Here is a 20,273-nt window from a genome sequence, read left to right as displayed (position 1 = left end):
GAGTCCGCCCATCACTATTCAACATTCATCCCAAGTTTCGTTCAAAGTCAAAAATAGACTTTCTCCCTTCTTGAACTTTTTTTGTTACTTTTGGTATGAAAAGCTGCAAAAATGTGCCAAAATACAGGCATACTCAAAAATACACCAGGCAGAGAATGCAGTCAAGTAACTACAAGTTTTTAACATTTTTAAAAAGTCACGATTGATGAATCAGGGAAAAACGTCTGAAATTGCTAGACTCACACAAAGAATAAAAAAGCAGGTGCACACGTATAAATTAGACTTTAAAAAAGGCACAAAAAGAAAAGTGTATTGGGTGCAAACAAAAAAGGCTCAAAACACAAGCGCAAAGGCAATGATGAATTGGGGCATATGTGTTTATAACTGAAGGGCAGAGGTCTTGTACCAGGACAAAGACGGCAAAATTATATGTATACTATATACTCTCTGTTATATATATCTATACTTCAAAAATTGGTGAAATGTTCAATACATATTTCATCCGCTGTGTGTATATATATATATATATATATATATATATATATATACACACACAGCGGATGAAATATGTATTGAACATTTCACCAATTTTTGAAGTATTATCTTTCTAGAAGCTTCTCACATAAATTTCTTACTTTATGTCGGTAAGAACCCATTCAATCCACACAGGCAAATAGGTTAAGCAATAGCTGTCCATAAATTAAGTTATGTGCAATAATGAAAAATGACACAGGGAAGCATATTGAACACATGTAGACAGAGAGGTGAAAAAGCCATGGAAAGTCATGACACCAGCTGAAATCTATCAGTAATTAGAAAGAATTCCTGACACTTTGTGAAAAATAATATTAGCTTGTTCAATTGATGGCCTCTAAAAAGGTGTCTCATTACCAAGCTGCCACACTAAAAATGTTCTCAAGATGGGTAAAACAAGTGAACTGTCTCAAGAGAGTTGGCAGACTGCATATATGGCGTTGTGTGGGTACAGCGGTTTGTTGATGTCAATGTTGTGAACCGAGTGGCCTATGGTGGTGGTCTGGTTATGGTATGGGCAGGGCATATGTTATGGACAATGAGCACAGGTCCATTTTATTTATTTATTTATTTATTTAGATACTATGACTAGATCCTGAGGCCCCCTTTTCTGACAGTCATTCACGACCATCACCTCATGTTGTAAAATGATAATGAACGGGTCTATGTTTCAAGGATTTGTACATAATTACTGGAAGCTGAAAACATCCCAGTTCTTGTATAGCCAACATACTCATCGAACAAGTCACCCTTTGAGCATGTTTGGGGTCCTCTGGATCAGTGTATATAACATCTTGTACAAGTTTCTGCCAATAACCATTAACTTTCTTCGCACAGCCATTGAAGGAAAATTGACCACCACTTCACAGGCAAAATCAACAACCTGATGAACTCTATGTGAAGGAGATGTGTTGCACTGCATGAGGCTAACGATGATCATACCAGATACTGACTTGTTTTCTGACCCATTCAGACCCCTCCAATACTGAAAAACTTCACATTTTTGAGAGGCCTAACACACACCTGTACAATAATCATGTTGTCTAATCAGCATCTTGATATGACACACCTGTGAGGTGGATGGATTATCTCGGTAAAGAAGTGCTCACTATGACATAGCTTTAGAAAAATCTGTGGACAATATGTGAAAGAAAAAGGACTTTTGTGTACATAGAAAAGTCTTAGGGGTGCAGTACACGCTGCGATATCGGTATCGATATCGTTAGCGAGCGTACCCGCCCCTGTCAGTTGTGCGTCACAGGTAAATCGCTGCCCGTGTCACACAACCTTGCTTACACCCGTCACACACACTTACCTGCCTAGCAACGTCGCTGTGACCGGGAACCGCCTGTTTTCTAAGGGGGTGGTTTGTTCGGCGTCATAGCGACGTCACTAAGCGGCAGCCCAATAGCAGAGGAGGGGCGGAGATGAGCGGGCCGAACATCCCGCCCACCGCCTTCCTTCCTCATTGGCGGTGGGACAAAGGTAAGGAGATGTTCGTCGCTCCTGCGGTGTCACACATAGCGAAGTGTGATGCTGCAGGAATGAGGAACAACATCGCTACTTACCTGACAATGATTTTTTGTAATTAAACGACCTCTCCAAGACAAACTATTTTTGTCTTTTTTGCGATCGTTTTAGGTCGCTCCAGCCTGTCACACACTGCGATGTCGCTAATGACGCCGGATGTGCGTCACAAACACCGTGACCCCGACGATATATCGTTAGCGATGTCGCAGCGTGTAAATGGCCCTTAGATCTTTGAGTTCAGCTCATAAGAAACCAAAAGTGTTGTGTTTATATTATTGTTCAGTGAATACTATAATTCTTTTAGTTCTTGTTTTTATGGTAAAAATTAATTTTTACATATTTTTCAGGCTTACAGCTTTTGTACTTAGATGCTTTTTACAAGCACGGTCCTTCATATATATAGATCCTGCTATTTTAAATCAAGCAATACAATGGCTGTTAATCTGGCAAGATGTAAACACTGGCATATTTTCTGAACCTGGACGAGTCATTCATAAAGATTTACAAGGTGGTCAGAATGGTCCCATTACCCTCACGGCCTATATACTGTCCTCACTGCTGGAAGATGAATACTACAAGGTAAACACAGTTTAGAACATAAGTTGTTTTTTTTTTTAAACTGATGATTTTTCAACTTATTTATGAATTAAAGGATATTGTCCAAGATAAACGTTTAATAAGTTTAAGATAACTTTGCAATAATGCCAATTCTAGATTTTCTTCTGCCTGAGGCGGAAATTTATATTGTGCCCCTCAGTGAAATTTAAACCTGCAGTGAACAATCGCAGTTCAGTCATTGTTGTGGGTGCTGTGCTTTGACAGTGTTCATTCATTATTATTTAGTTCCCTCAGGGAACTTGAACTTGCAATCATCTGATTGCTTATATTGTATGCTGCAATATGACAGTTTTGCATTATATAGAACAAATCATTGTCTCCTATGAAAAAATGAAGCACCATATCTACTTTCAAGACAGGTAGAACCATTATCAGTACCACTGCAGAAGTCCCATCAGTACATGAAAATATTACCAGATCCAGCAATAGTACATGAATACAGCATCATAACCACCACCAAAACATTCCGACATGGCAGTGAAAAAAAAAAATATCTGTTCTCTTCTGTGTCCCTGAATAATAGTTGCCCCTCACAGTGCTCCCTGCAGACAATTTGACTCCCACACTGTTTCTGTTATGGGATATAGCCTCCACACTTTCCTATAAAATATTGCCTCCTCACTGTCCGCCATTATGAACTATAATCTCTACAAGGATCGTCCTTATGAAGTATGAGCTCCACATAATTCCCCCCTCCTCCCTAAATGAAACCTTCAGGCTTTGTTGTAATAACACTCCTGTGTTTTACTATTGACACGCCTGGGCCGAAATTGTGAGGTGACTCATTACCAGGCCGCAGGTTTTAGGGGTTTGGGACGCGACGTCGTGGCAGAGAGGCCCGGTTCCGTGACCCCGGGGGTGTCATCAAATAAAGGTGTAGGGGAAGATGTTAGGTTCGAAAGTCTCTCTCTTCTGGGGCAGATGGTGACGCAGCTTGGGTGTTGCAACTCTCCACAGGTAGAGCTAGGCCCCAGGGAGGATGTGGGGAGTGATAGTCCCCTACTGCTATGCAGCTGTGGCGCAGGAAGGATTAGACAACACAGGGGTTGAAGTTTATGTTCTTTTACTCACTGATTTGTCGCCACCTTCGGACCGCCGTACCTCGCCGTCATGGGCTACAGCTGTTCCCGGATGGTTCAGAAGTCAGAACCGGTGGGTTTTTCTGTGAGTCCATCCTCCCTGTGCTGTGTTGTGTGAGTCCCTGCAGCCTGAAGCTTTGCTGGAACCCGAGTCCTGGGAATGGTTCCATTCCCGTCCCGTATAGCAGTCAGCGCGAGTTCGTCGCTGGTGCCGTCTGTTGGTTACGACTCCTGGCTCATATATGTTGCTTTGCCCTGGGCACTTTAGGTGGGCCAGAAGACTTGCCCTGCCTGGTGGATTTTGCTGGCAGGTCGTGAAGTGCCCACCAGCCTAGGGCTCCACAGCCTGAGGTGTGCACTGGTCCTGAGGGAGATATGGGCCCTCTCCTCAGCAACCGTGTTCTCCTGCGTCTCACATGTCTCCTGTCCTTTGCTGTTCTGAGTATCAGTGTCTCGCTCTCCCCCTCGTCTGATGTTGGGACAAATTCCACCAGCCGCCCGTCCCAGGACTAGTCTCCTGCAACTCTCCTTCTCCCTTCTTTCTCCTCAGACTGTCACTTCCTGTGTCCTGTGAGAAACTCCTCACTGGCTGTGTGTGTGTGTGCGTGTCGCCTTCTCCCCATGTCCAGCCCCTCCCCCCTGGGTTTCTGACTAGTGAGCAGAGCGTCCACTACATTAGTGATGGCCACCCTCCAATGTCTCTACCCCAGCCCAGTCCCGGTGAGGGGGCAACTAACTGTGTATGGTGGCAAATTGTGGTAATTTACCAGTGATGACCACCTCCGTATCCGAGATGAATACGCAGGGGTGCCACACTATAATGATACCCCATTGTGCATCTTTATAATCATACCATACTGCCCCCCAAACCCAGTATGATATTAACACACAGTATGATACTCCCCCTACCCCCACAGCCTCCAATGCACAGAAAGATGGTCCCCACTGACCGCCATATACAGTATTGTAGCCCCTACTGCCCCTGTGCACAGTACAATGGCACCTACAGCTAAGTATAAGCACTAGGATGGCCCGCACTGCTCTTCTATATGCCGTATGATGGCCCACATAGCCCCCTAAATGCAATATGATGGTGATCACTACTCCACAATCTATTTAACGTGAGAGTCTCACAGTCCCCTATAGACAGTATGATATCCCCCAATTCCTTTATATAGAGACGGATGACCTTCACAGTTCCCTTTGTACATTATGAAACAGTTTATGCTATACAACCTAACATTAATTTGGGGTCCAATTCATCAAAGCTTTCTATGCAATAAAAACTTGCAAAATTTTGCCGCAATTTGAGGCTGCTCTAAAATCTTGCGACTTCTGGTGTTCTCTTGCCATTTTCACTTATCTCTGACAAAGAGGGTGGAGCTAGAGTGAGACGGGGTTATGATGATTTATGATGAGATATTTGTTATGTCAAAAATTTTACTCCAGCAGGGACTGTGCTGTAGTGAGCCACATATGGAGGCGCACGCCACTTGTCCAATGCTCCTGATTAATCCGGAACGTCTGACTGTAGCACACTCCTCATGGAAAAATGCTAAAATCTTGATGAATTGGGGCCTAAATGTATTTTTGCCTTGGAATATAAAACCAACTTATGTTGATGTTTTCAAGTAAAGCTGAATGGGCACATGCTTTTTCCCAATATATCTCAATGACATATCAAAGGACCGCTACAGTGCATACACTCAGTAAACTGAAAAATTCAGCTTTGTAGACTTTTTTCATTGTGTATTAGAGAATTGTTTTATAGCAGTTACCAAATAAATTCTGGTCAACCAAGTGGCTGTTTTTTACAATTGAGGGAAATGGAAAGCTGCTCTACCCAACACCATCAACATCAGACTCTGTTCTCTCTATTGGCAAATCACAGTTGACAATACCAGAAAGAACAATGTAGGGGAATTGTATTGTCAAACTCTTGCTCCCTGTTAGTTTAGTTAAAAGTAGATTTATGACTAAAAAATTCTGATGAAAATTTGTTTATTTTTCAGAGTGTCTCTCAGTCCAACATTAACAGAGCTGTTCAGTACCTTGAAAGCACATTTGATAACGGCATAACTGATAATTACGCACTGTCCATTGTGGTCTATGCTCTAACACTCGCCAAGAGCAGCAAAGCAGAAGCTGCTCTGAATCAATTAAACTCAAGAGCAAACGTTACAGGTATAGTAAATACAAACTAATAAAGCAATAAGTGGTGTAGCATTAGTATCAATAGAGGCAAATTGTGGAGTTGCTGATCAGTGACCAATTTACTAGTGGATAGTGATAGGCGAATAGTAACTATTTGTGTTTGGATAGTTTTTAACGACTCCCATAGTACTATTCTGTTATTTGTCACAAATAGCGAACCTAATGCAAGTCAATGGGGAATCTAAGCATTTTTCTGGTAAATCGTTGTGAAAAATGCTCGGATTCCCCATTAACGTGCATTAGGTTGGTTATATGTGGCAAATACTGAAATAGTACTTTGGGATTTGCTACAAATAATACGAATTCGAATAGTTACTATTCGTCCATCACTACTAGTGATGTCCACCTCAAATGATATTTTGTTTAAAGTCCCATTCCAGTGGTTTTTTTTTTATTTCAGCATTTCTTAGCTGTCAATAGGGTTTGCAATAAAATACTGACTGGTCACAGTCTTCTTCGATGTCCAGCACGGTTTGGAACCCCATCCTGCATCATGTGACCGTAGTTCATTCTTGCTGGAGCTCCCTGTGAATCGTTACTTTCTTAAAGCACCACTTCAGTGGATTTTTGTTATTTCACTGCTGTAATGGTGGTTTTAATCAAAGTCCCCTCCCCTGGTCCTATACGTACCCACTGGAATCTTCTTCTGTTTCTAGTGGATCTCCGGTGATTAGTGACCCGCCGGCAATTCCAGCGTTTCATGGAGAGTACCAAAAGGTCACAACTCAATGCAAGTCTAAGAGAGTCTCGTTCTAGCTACATTCTGACTCTCATAGATTTGAATTGAAAGCTTGTGACATAACTTTTGACACTAGTCAATTTCTCCTGAGTGTGCCAATACCCCATATGTAGTCAAAAACTTATTTTGAGGCACAATAAAAAATGAAGAAGGGAACAAGCATCATATTTGACTTCAGATTTATTTGGAATGATTTATAGGTGCAATGTCACATTGGATAAGCCTGTGAGGTGCCATAACAGAAGAAACCCCCACAAGTGACACTATAGTACAAACTACACCCCTCAATTAATTCATCCAGGGGTACAATAAGCATATTGATACTACAGGTGTGTCACAAAATTATATACTATTGGACGGTGAACAAAAAATAATTTTTACCACTAACAACGTTGTTTTAGCTCAAGATTTCCAACTTTCATAAGAGAAATAGGTAAAAGGCACCATAATGTATTTCACAATTTCTCCTGAACATGCCAATACCCCACATGAGACTGTACAGTACTGTTTGACTGCAGCACAGGGCTCTAGAGGGTGGGAGCGCTATTTGATTTTTGGAGCGCAGATTTTCCTAGAATACATTATACTGCTCTTAGATGAGCAAAATCTGGTGACAGATTTCCTTTAAGTCATGCAATAATCTAAGTATATATATGTACGCAGGTATAAATGAATAATTCCTGGCCACTAGGCCACTACAATATGGGACCTTTATTAGATCACTGTCGTCGGACTACTTCCTTATTTATTAGTATACAACAGTGGCCTAAGATACATATTCACAATTTTAAATATCTCTCTCTCTCTCTCTCTCTCTCTATATATATATATATATATATATATATATATATATATATATATATATATATATATACACATGCTTATTGCAGTCTTTTTTTTAGCACATTTTATTTAAAACTATTAAAGTTTATAATTCACTAATTCACATAAAATCCTTATCCTGTGCCATATATGATTTAGGAAATACGAAGTTCTGGTCGTCAACAACTGAGCAAACATACAATTACTGGCAGCCAAGGACAACTGATATTGAGACAGCAGCCTATGCACTGCTTTCCTTCTATTATCAGGGTAGAATCAGCGATGGTTATTTTGTCATGAAATGGCTAAGTGAAAAAAGAAATTATCTTGGAGGATATGGATCTACTCAGGTATTTAAAAGAAAAAAAAAGTTAAATTACTATTCCAGTTATGTTTAATGTGGGTTTTCTATGTTGTGAACATCTGTAAGAAACATTAAAGGCGTCTTGTGTTCCTGGGTATTATCCACCTTTGTATTAAACAGTATATCAGGTAATAACATCAATGGTTTTTCTATAGCGCTAATGTTATCACTGATAGCCTGAGTAGATTATAACCTGTATTCCCTTATGGGTCGGCTTGATTTTCTCCGCTGTGGCTGTTAGGGTACCTTCACACTTTAGCGATGCAGCAGCGATCCGACCAGCGATCTGACCTGGTCAGGATCGCTGCTGCATCGCTACATGGTCGCTGGTGAGCTGTCAAACAGGCAGATCTCACCAGCAACCAGTGACCAGCCCCCAGCCAGCAGCGATGTGCAAGCGACGCTGCACTTGCACGGAGCCGGCGTCTGGAAGCTGCGGACACTGGTAACTAAGGTAAACATCGGGTATGGTTACCCGATGTTTACCTTAGTTACCAGCGCACACCGCTTAGCTTGTGTGCAGGGAGTAGGAGCCGGCACTGGCAGTGTGAGAGCTGCGGAGGCTGGTAACGAAGGTAAATATCGGGTAACCACCTTGGTTACCCGATGTTTACCTTGGTTACAGCTTACCGCAGGCTGTCAGACGCCGGTTCCTGCTCCCTGCACATTCAGGATTGTTGCTCTCTCGCTGTCACACACAGCGATGTGTGCTTATCAGCGGGAGAGCAGCAATAAAAAAACGAACCAGGGCTGTGTGTAACGAGCAGCGATCTCACAGCAGGGGCCAGATCGCTGCTCAGTGTCACACACAGCGAGATCGCTAATGAGGTCACAAAAAACGTGACTCAGCAGCGATCTCAGTAGCGATCTCGCTGTGTGTGAAGCACCCCTAAGTGAATGCCTTAGCCTGCAGTGCTGCGTTAATTGCATCACATGGATATATGTAAAATCCTCATGTTATAATATAATACTATTGGATTTATAGGGCTGTTGCATTAATCCTTGAGCCTTACAATTGTCTAAATATAATATTTAATGGATTGGTTTATACTGATATCTTAAATCCTCCCTTAAATGTAATATTGGGCTTATGCAGCCGCCTGAATAAATCTATATATATCTATATATATCTTGTGGCAAGGTCTACAGTTTAGCGCTGATTATTTATCTGGTAATTTTGCGGTATTACGCTGATTTTTTCTAACAATACCTGCTAATTTGCGCTGATATTATTTTGGCAATGTCTGCAGGTTACATTGATACAGCTTATGTATGGACATGGCTTAAAATTCATACACCTATAGCAGGATGTACTATCATCATATTGTATCTATGTTTGATAAAAGTATATGACTGCCGTGTCTGATCTATATGATATACATTCTGGAGGTTGCATGATACTAATTTGGCAGCTGTACTTTGTCATATATAATATGCGATATTATCCTGGAAAGCCAATGATTATATGATAATAATTATAGGTGGATTTGTCGCGGGCGGAGGAGGGGACGCCGCGCTCTCCCACTGCTCGGGTCCGGCTGCCGCTGCTGCCGCGGCCGCTGCTGCTCGGTGGCTCGAGCGATGGGCCGGATCCCGGGGACTCGAGCGGCGCTCCTCGTCCGTGAGTGAAAAAGGGTTTTGGGTTTGGGGATTTATTGTCCGTGACGCCACCCACGGTTGTGGTGATTGTGTGGACACCACCGCTGCTCTGTATGGGGATCCCGGGAGTGATGGTATGGAGCAGCTAGATGTTAGTTCTCCCCTCCGTGGATAGGGGGTTGGTTGTCCCGGGGCCCGGTGATGGGGTAGGGATGGATGGCAGGCCAGGTGTGGGGCCTGGTGAGGTGCAGGGTCGCGGGGGCAGCGCTGTGCCGCACGGCACTGTGGTACTCACTCAGCCTGAGACGTTGACACAGTTCTCGGTAAAACACATGGCTGGAAAGACGGTTCCCACGGACGACAGCTGTTGCTTTTCCCCGGTAGTTAGCGGTGACTGTCTCTTTTCCCTGCACCTATCTTCAATGTTGGTAGCGATGGGTTCCCACCGGTTACCCGCTCCCCGACTTTGATATGGGCCGGAGGAGCCCCTCTTTGCCCGCAGGTGCTGGCCCTGAGAGACTGGTGCCTTGGCGGTGGCGGTGTCTCTCTCTCAACGGTTGGACTGTTGCCTTCAATCGGGACTTTGTTGTTGGGAGACCCGGAGGTCCCCTTCACTGACGGATTTGGCAAATTCACGGCGACTCCTAGCCTTGCCGGGATCCGAAAGGCCCCTGCCAATGGTGCTGGCTTCTCCTTGTATACTGGTCCGGTACCGCCGGGCCACCACCCGTCCACGGTCCTTTCGGCAACCTCCGATCAGCCTCTCCTGCAGACGGTCACCACCGTCTGCTAACCTTGCTGTCTCGGTCCGGGGCACACACCCGGACCAACTTCAGGCTTTCTCAAGCTGTCACTTTCTCCTTCACTTCAACTCCTTTCACTTGCTCCTCTACCACTTTCCTCTCACTTCAACCCTCAAACTCCACTGCCTGGTTTTCCCGCCTCCAGGACTGTGTACTCCTCGGTGGGCGGAGCCAACTGCCTGGCCCACCCCCTGGTGTGGACATCAGCCCCTGGAGGAAGGCAACAAGGATTTCAGGTCTAGCTTAGGTGTACCTAACCGGGGTGTAGGGTGTGTGATGTCATTATCTGTGACCCCTGGCTTGCCCAGGGCGTCACAGATTTGCCCAGTCAAACTGTTTTTATGGTGTTTTTTACCTTCACCTGATAATAAAATAAATTTTGTACACTAATGGACTGTTTGATCACCTTTTTCTTCTTTTTTGTTTTACATGTAATTTGCGATTGTCCTGATAGTCCTGATAATCCACATATATAAATGTTTTCATGGATATGTAGAAATTATGAAAAAGTCTGGATTTATGTGGATATTCGGTATGGTCTTAATGTTTGTATATATAAGAAGCATTAAAGTAGTATTGAGCGAGTAGTTAACTATTCATACTCGCTATGCTGTTAGCGAGTACTGTCCACTACTCGCATATTCGTTACAAGTCGGGCGCAATGTAAGTCAATGGGAAATACTCGCTAAGTAGCGAGTAACCTGAAAGCCGTACTTTTCGTGCGAGTAGCGAATAGTATAGCTTTCAGGTTACTCGCTACTTAGCGAGTATTTCCCATTGACTTATATTACGCCCGCTGCTCATAACGAATATGCGAGTAGCGGACAGTACTCGCTAACAGCATAGTGAGTACGAATAGTTAACTACTCGCTCAACGCTATTTAAAGGGAATCTGTCACCAGGTTTTTCCTACCCTATCTGGGAGTAGCATAATGTACAGACGGAGACCCTGATTCCAGCGATGTGTCCCTTACTGAGCTGTTTGCTGTCATTTGATAAAATCAATGTTTTCAATCTAGCAGGTATTTGAATGTGCATCTTTATACATGGCATTTTTGCCCATGTAAAGTATAAATAGAATGCTGCTAATGATTGGTGGGGTGAAGTTATACAGAGCACATGAATATGCTGGACTTGCTGGCAGCACGACAAGTAGTCTTCTAATGATAATCTACGGCTGATTAAACATTGACTACACTAAGCAGCTCAGTAAGCGACACATCACTGGAATCAGGATCTCTGCCCTTACGTTATGCTCAGATTAAGTGGCAAAAATCTGGTGACAGATTCCGTTTAAATGGCTTGTTTCATGAAGGTTCTTTATCTTCTAAGTGACCAAATTGATCTATCATACAAATTTAAACCCCTTTCATTGTTTTTATTGAAACATTGGTCTCTTATTTTTCAAATCCATCCCTGCATAATACTTCTTTGTGCTTGCTACTTAATGAGAAGAGTTTCCACCTGTCCACATGTGACTGCTCTGCAGACAGCTAAGGGGCTACCTTGCTTAACAGAGTGCTGTATCCCCAAGTGTCGCTACACAGCATAACCATTCTGCTTGTTCTTATGATGTATGAGTTATGCATTTTGTATTGTATGTCATCTTCATGTTCTCTGACAATGTTTTGTTTCTTACAAAGGATACAGTAATGGCTCTGCAGGCTCTTTCCCAGTACCAGCCAGCGGTGGGTGTTGCTGAGGGAGCAACATCAATTACATTGACGGTGACTGGATCAGGTTCATTTGTGACAAAAACATTTCAATTGAACAGTAACAATTATTTAGAGCTACAACGACAACAGGTAGGAAAAATATATGTATAAACTGCTTTAACGACAATCTAAGTCTAGGTTCACCCTAGTGTTCCTAGGCTTCTGGTCTTCTCTTCCACTTAGACATTCATCAGTAAATGGATTTGTCAAATGACATCTAAAAATGCTCCCAATAAACTCCATTAATGGGTTGATTAGGTTTCCAGCATGCCAAACTTTTTTTCTGGTTGAAGTGGTGTATCCTGCAACGTAACCTACGACACAATCATGAATGAAGCCTAAGTTGTAGTACAAGCAGTTGTTGTATGTCGCCCTCAGAAGTTTGAGATACTTGTATAATGTGTCTTGACTTAAAGCTGCACTTACATGAGTGATAATTCTTACTTCTGAGAGAATCCTATCGATTATTTTAATGACACTGTACTCAGACTCTGATCAGTGTGTGAGCCGAGTGTCATTTACTGTAATCTATTCCATGAAAGAATTGAATCTCTGGAGCGGAGAAGATTAAGAACTTAATTTTTCCATCTTCTCTAAATTTTGAAGGACACCATTGAGCTATTTTTTATGTAAAAAGATTTTTCTTGTCATTGATAAAAGAAAGCTCAATATACACCATTAACACTATTGTGGGCCAAGTCTTTAAAAAAGTTGATTTATCGATAATATGATGCTAAAGGAAGCGCTTGTGTCAATATTAACTTTGTGTTTTTTTTAAAACAGATTACTGTCCCCCAGCCCCTTTTTATTAACGCCACTGCTGTTGGAAGAAGATTGGCTATTTTTCAGGTACAATATTGTATTAACATGTTTATGGATTTATTTGTGTACTTAGTATTGTTAATTGTAAAATTATTGAATTGTGAGTATTCTTGATGGTCATATTGTATAGAACAGTCCTGAAACTACAATTGCTTGCATGTTCTGACAGCCACAAGCCATGAGTTGGAGTTTCAGAAGAGCTAGAGTGCCAGAGTTTCCGTTTTTTTTTTCGCATTCCTTCTTCCGAGAGACGTAACTTTTTTATTTTTCAGTCAATCTGGTCATGTAAGAGCTCGTTTTTTTGTGAAAACAGCTGTATTTTAAAATGAAACCATGAGTTTTACCATATAGTGTACTGGAAAAAGGCAAAAAATTCCAAATGCGGACAAATTGCAAAAAAAAAAGTGTTTTTAGGATATTGTATTCACTGTGTTTCCTATATGGTAAAATTGATGTCTGGGAGTGATTCCTGAGGTCGGTGCGAGTTTATAGACACCAAACATGAATAGGTTTACTTTTATCTAAGGGGTTAAAAAAATCAGAAGTTTGTCAAAAAAAGTGGCGTTTGTTTTACGACATTTTCTGCAACCGTATTTTTCAGTGATGGTTTATTTTTTGCATCTCTGGCTGACATTTTTAACGGTACCATTTTTGCGCTGATGCTACATTTGGATCGCCTGTTATTGCATTTTGCTCAATATTTGCAATGACCAAAAAACATAATTTTGGTGTTTAGAATTTTTTTTTGCTACGTAGTTTACCGATCCGACTAATTGATTTTATATTTTGATAGATCGGGCATTTCTGAACGCGGCGATACCACATGTGTGTATATTTTTTATTTATTTAACCCTTTAATTTTCAATGGGGCGAAAGTGGGGTGATTTGAACTTTTAGGTTTTTTTTTTATTTATCAAAACTTTTGTTTCAACTTTTGCTTATTTTTTATTTTACTAGTCACCCTAGGGGGCTATAAGGATCAGAAGTCTGAGCGCTCATTCTTTTCTCTCGATCAGAGCAGTACCGCTCAGATCAGGAGAAATGATCATGTTTTGTAGCTGCAGTACTCGGCTACTGGTTACAGGACCTGAGTCATGTGAGCTACAGGAGTCATCACATGACCCTGTGCTACCATGACAACCATAGGATCCACGTGATCACGTCATGTGAATTCTGGTGGCGGCCTGCAAGTATGCGATTACTGCGATTTCCGCGATCGCCATTAAAATGGCGCTGTCACATCTTGACAGCTCCATTTAAGGGGTTAACAGGAACAGGTGGATAGCGATTCCACTGTACAAATCAGCTGACATGTGCGCGGATCCCCGTCTCCAGCCCGCAACAGCAGGTGGGGATTAACACTTTGACCGCTAGGATGTAAGATTACTGCCCGCGGTTGTTAAGGGGTTAATAGAGAAGGAAATATTTTTCTATTCACTTATTAAACTTTATTACTGTAGGTTATGCATAGTTTTAACAAATGATTATATAACATCAGGTACATTTAAAAGCTCTATGTTAAAAAGCAGTATTTTTTTACAGATTTTACTCACAGATTTGACATAAAGTGTCTAATTCTAGGTGCTTAATAAGTTTGCGTGTTAAAAATCTTTTCTTGACTATTATATTGATACCTAGTGAAACTAAAGTAAATGATGGAACTAGATTCTTCTATCCTTAAGGGCAACCAACTTTAACACCATGTCCTAGTATTCAACTTGTTATAAAATGTATACATTTATTTGTTTGCACAACTCATTTACTAATTAATAAGTTACTAATTGATTTAAAGGGCTTGTACACAATTAGAAAACATGTCAGCTTTCTTCAAAATAGAGCACCACAATCCAATTTAATGGAGTGGAGCTGTAATACCATGGACAGGTGCTTGTGACACTGTTTCTGGAAGGATGCAAAAATCTACTTCTTTTTTAGTACATTGCATGTAAAATCAATAAAAAAAACTGTAGCCCAACTTCCTCCTCCCATCCAGGTGGCGGGTTTCTTCAGAGACAAGCATGCATGTATATTTGGGGTCAGGAGTAATATCTTTTGGCCAACAGCATAATAAAGTGTTGGGGGACCTTTAAGGGGTTGTCTGGTAAAAACTTTTAACAGTGCCCTGCATAAGCTAAAAAATCAGCAGCATTGTTATTTCTCCAATGTCAGCACCACCCAGAAGTTACATCACATACTTATGTTACATGACCACTGCAGCCAGTGAGTGATTGCTGATTGGCAGTCACGTCTTAATGATATATAATGTGACCGCTGCAGTCAGAGACATAGTGCCAACACTGGAGGAAGGGCACCGATCCTGAAGGTAAGTATTAGTGATGAGCGAGTATGCTTCTTACTACTCGGTACTCGCACGAGTATCACTGTACTCGGGCTACTCGGCGGGGACCGAGTAATCTCGCGATACTCGTGCTGTACTCGTGGTCTTCATCCCTGCATGTTGGCACTCTTTTGAGAGCCAGCCCTCATGCAGGGATTGGCTGGCAGACCACTGCAATGCCACAGCCCTGTTAGTTGTGGAATTGCAGTGATTGGCCGGCCCGCACAGCGTGACCGAGCCTTTATACCGGCGGGCGCACTGTGCTCTGCTCACAGCCATCCAAACAGTCAGTGCAGGGAGAGTGTTGCTGCTTCAGGGAAAGGTTTGCGGCCCTTTATAGTTATTTCCGGAGCAGGGCTGCAAAAATTTTTTCTCCTAAAAACCTGTTAGGTTCTTGGTGCGTCCGTGCTTGCATTTAAAAACCGCACGTGTGTGCCTGTCGGTGGCAGCGTACAGGTGCACTTGTGTGCGTTTTTCACAAACTATTATTATATAACGCACAAGTCTAGTGTATAATACACGTCAGTCAGCAGTGGCTGATAGTGTCAGACTTCTCAGTAATTTTTTCTGCTAAAAACCTGTTAGGTTCTTAGTGCGTCCGTGCTTGCATTTAAAAACCGCACGTGTGTGCCTGTCGGTGGCAGCGTACAGGTGCACTTGTGTGCGTTTTTCACAAACTATTATTATATAACGCACAAGTCTAGTGTATAATACACGTCAGTCAGCAGTGGCTGATAGTGTCAGACTTCTCAGTAATTTTTTCTGCTAAAAACCTGTTAGGTTCTTAGTGCGTCCGTGCTTGCATTTAAAAACCGCACGTGTGTGCCTGTCGGTGGCAGCGTACAGGTGCACTTGTGTGCGTTTTTCACAAACTATTATTATATAACGCACAAGTCTAGTGAATACACGTCAGCACAGCATTGCAAAATGCGCAAGGGCGTTGGCAAGGAACAAGGAAGTGGACGTGATGGTGGTGCAGGCAGAGGCCGAGGTCGTGGGCAAGCTCTAATTTCGCCACAACAAAGGGCCACATCTAGTCGCTCGCACGTCCTGTCCCAAATTCTTGGGGACCGCAGCAGTACACCGCTCTTGAACCAAGACCAGTGTCAACAGGTTGTTAGTTGGATAGCGGATAATGCTTCCAGTCAGATTGGCACCACCACAAACACTCTGTCTTCCACACGGTCAAGTGTCAGTAGCCGTGATACTGCACCGCACATTTCAGAACCTGATCCTCCTTCCTACCACAAGGCTGAGTACACGTCCTCGGACATTAATGATCCCACACTTGGACACTCGGAAGAGCTGTTCACGTTTCCATTCGCACATTCTGGCCTCTCGCCAGCTCATGTTGAAGTGGGTCATGAGGAGATCGTATGTACAGATGCCCAAATATTTGAGCAGCCACGTTCTCACGAAGTTGGCAACGTGTCTCAACAAGGGGTGGACGATGATGAGACACAATTGTCAGGAAGTCAGGAGGAGGAGCAGGGTGCGGAAGAGGAAGACGACGTGGTTGATGATCCAGTAACTGACCCAACCTGGCAGGAGGATATGCAGAGCGAGGACAGCAGTGCACAGGGGGAGGGAGGCGTAGCATCCCAACAGGCAGTAAGAAGCAGGGTGGTGGCTCCAGGCAGAAGTCAGGCAACCGTTCCCCGGAACAACAACACGACACAAGGTGCCTGTACAAATGTTAGGTCTTCCCGAGTCTGGCAGTTTTTTAAGTTGGCTCCAGATGATTCTAAAAAGGCCATTTGCAACACCTGCCGTGCCAGCATCAGCAGGGGTACCAAAACTAGCAGCCTGACCACCGCCAGCATGATCAGGCACATGTCAGCCAAGCACCCGACTTTGTGGGAAGTACAACAGAGTCGAGGAGCAGTGCTTGCTGATGTCACTGCTACGTCTTCGCTGGTTGTGCATGCGAGCCAATCCCCTGTCCATGCTGCCTGCGAACAAGCCTCCTCCGGTCCTGCACCTGCAATTGCCTACGCAGAAATAACACCATCATCAAGCACGTCCTTGTCCCAGCGCAGCGTTCAGTTATCCATTCAGCAAACCTTTGAACGCAGGCGCAAATACACTGCCAACGCCCCACATGCCACAGTTCTAAATGCTAACATTTCGCGACTGCTTGCGCTGGAAATGTTGCCTTTTAGGCTGGTGGAGACAGAAGCATTCCGCGACCTGATGGCGGCAGCTGTCCCACGTTACTCGGTCCCCAGCCGCCACTATTTCTCCCGGTGTGCCGTCCCCGCGTTGCATAACCACGTGTCACAAAACATCACACGTGCCCTGAACAACGCTGTTTCACCCAAAGTCCACCTAACCACAGACACGTGGACAAGTGCTTGTGGGCAAGGCCGCTACATCTCGTTGACGGCACACTGGGTTAATATTGTGGAAGCTGGGACCCAGTCTGAGCGAGGGACGGAACACGTCCTTCCCACACCAAGGTTTGCAGGCCCTACCTCAGTCAGGGTTTCACCCACAATCTACAGCTCCGGAATGTCATGCTCTTCAGCCTCCTCCTCCTGCGCATCCTCATCCACTTTACCCTCCACACCAGTCCCAAGCTGGAAGCACTGCAGCACTGCCTCGGCGAAGCGGCAACAGGCTGTGCTGAAGCTAATCTGCATAGGTGACAAACCCCACAATGCAGAAGAGGTGTGGACAGCTCTGAAACAGCAGGCAGATCACTGGCTCACACCTCTGAACCTAAAGCCAGGAAAGGTCGTGTGTGACAATGGCCGGAACCTGGTGGCGGCTTTGAGGCGAGGCCAGCTGACACATGTTCCATGCATGGCCCATGTGCTCAACCTCGTGGTTCAGCGGTTTCTAAAGTCATACCCAGAGCTGTCTGATCTGCTGGTAAAAGTTCGCCGCCTGTCTGCACATTTTCGAAAGTCACCTACTGCTTCAGCCGGCCTTGCCGGCTTTCAGAGCCGTTTGCATCTTCCGGCTCACAGACTGGTGTGTGATGTCCCCACGCGTTGGAATTCAACTCTGCACATGTTGGTCAGGATATGTGAGCAGAAGAGGGCAGTTGTTGAGTACCTGCATCACCTAAGCCGTCGGGAAATGGGTCAAACTCCACACATAACACCTGAGGAGTGGAGATGGATGTCCGACCTATGTACCATCCTCCAAAACTTTGAGGACTCCACCAAGATGGTGAGTGGTGATGACGCCATTATTAGCGTCACCATACCACTACTCTGCCTTCTAAAACGGTCTCTGCTCAAAAACAAACATGATGCATTGCAGGCGGAGCGCGATGAGTTGCAGCAAGAAACAGTAGTGGGTGTGGGTGATAACACACAGCCCAGCCTCGTCTCATCACAACGTGCAGTGGAGGACTATGACGAGGAGGAGGATGAAGACATGGAGCAACTCTCCGGCCAAATTGAGGATATGACATGCACACCAGTCATATCCTCGGTTCAGCGTGGCTGGCCAGAGGACAGGGTAGATGAGGAGGAGGAGGAGGACAGCATGTTCAGTCATCGTGTTGGTCAGGCTACTGAAGTCCTGGCTGTTAAGAGTCTGGCGCACATGGCTGACTTTATGGTAAGCTGGCTGTCTCGTGACCCTCGCGTTAAGAACATCTTGGCCGACAATCATTACTGGTTGGTAACACTGTTAGACCCACGCTACAAGGAGAACTTTATGTCTCTTATTCCCGAGGCGGAGAGGTCAACCAAAATGCAGCAGTTCCGGAAGGCCATAGTCACGGAAGTAGGCAAAGCATTCCCCTCACTAAACGCTAGCGGCATAGGTCAGGAATCAGTGGACAACCAAGGCGTACAGCCGAGAGAGGCACAAGTCCAATCCGCCAGAGGTAGGGGAACAGTCTTTAAGATGTGGGACAGTTTTCTCAGCCCCTCACGTACCACAGCCCCTGAGGTGCGGGGTAGTGCCACAAGAAATCCTAAGTTTGCCCAGATGCTCAAGGAGTACCTTGCAGATCGAACAACTGTACTCCGACATTCCTCTGTGCCTTACAATTATTGAGTATCCAAGGTGGACACGTGGCATGAATTGGCTCTCTACGCCTTGGAAGTCCTGACCTGCCCTGCCGCTAGCGTTTTGTCAGAGCGTGTTTTTAGTGCCGCAGGTGAAATCATTACAGATAAACGCACAGGCCTGTCAACTGAAAATGCAGACAGGCTGACTCTGATCAAGATGAACAAGGGTTGGATTGGGCCAGACTTCACCACACCACCAGCAAATGAGAGCGGAATTTAAAGTTTGTAACGGGAATTTGCCATGTACCTCCAGTCACCCATGGGTACACACTTCTGGACTTTGGATAATCGCTGGACTGCTCCTCCTTCTCCTCATGCGCCACCATGATGACCGTTACAATAGTTAGGCCTTTGTTTCAGGTATACCCCCAGTGGTAAATTTTTTTGCCCATTCTTTGCAGAATGGACATTACAACGACAGGAGACCCGCTCCTTTGCAATGGGAACAATGTTTTGAGGCCCTCATGCACGTCTCTATCCAGGGACAACGTGGAGCCTCCCAATTTTTGGCTGCCCTGCCTAAGGGCTATACTATAATACACCCACTTCCTGACAATGCACACTTAATGTTTTGAGGCCCTCATGCACGTCTCTATCTAGGGACAACGTGGAGCCTCCCAATTTTTGGCTGCCCTGCCTAAGGGCTATACTATAATACACCCACTTCCTGACAATGGACACTTAATGTTTTGAGGCCCTCATGCACATCTCTATCCAGGGACAACGTGGAGCCTCCCAATTTTTGGCTGCCCTGCCTAAGGGCTATACTATAATACACCCACTTCCTGACAATGGACACTTAATGTTTTGAGGCCCTCATGCACGTCTCTATCCAGGGACAACGTGGAGCCTCCCAATTTTTGGCTGCCCTGCCTAAGGGCTATACTATAATACACCCACTTCCTGACAATGGACACTTAATGTTTTGAGGCCCTCATGCACGTCTCTATCCAGGGACAACTTGGAGCCTCCCAATTTTTGGCTGCCCTGCCTAAGGGCTATACTATAATACACCCACTTCCTGACAATGGACACTTAATGTTTTGAGGCCCTCATGCACGTCTC

At 44.2% G+C, this 20,273-nt stretch overlaps 1 protein-coding gene across 1 annotated transcript in view; it reads left to right on the top strand.

Annotated features, from left to right (window-relative positions):
• The window catches only part of LOC142296517 (CD109 antigen-like), a 265,735-nt gene that overhangs the window by 218,571 nt on the left and 26,891 nt on the right, over positions 1-20,273 (top strand). Inside the window, exons 27-31 of the mRNA XM_075340205.1 lie at positions 2,412-2,643; positions 5,774-5,945; positions 7,696-7,886; positions 11,946-12,107; positions 12,801-12,866. Coding sequence (XP_075196320.1) covers positions 2,412-2,643; positions 5,774-5,945; positions 7,696-7,886; positions 11,946-12,107; positions 12,801-12,866 — 823 coding nt within the window. The remainder of the gene's footprint in view (positions 1-2,411; positions 2,644-5,773; positions 5,946-7,695; positions 7,887-11,945; positions 12,108-12,800; positions 12,867-20,273) is intronic.

Source organism: Anomaloglossus baeobatrachus, chromosome 3 (assembly GCF_048569485.1).
Source record: "Anomaloglossus baeobatrachus isolate aAnoBae1 chromosome 3, aAnoBae1.hap1, whole genome shotgun sequence".
NCBI classification, from domain to species: domain Eukaryota; kingdom Metazoa; phylum Chordata; class Amphibia; order Anura; family Aromobatidae; genus Anomaloglossus; species Anomaloglossus baeobatrachus.
The sequence above is the reverse complement of the archived record's forward strand: the minus strand, read 5'-3'. Positions and strand labels throughout refer to the sequence as shown.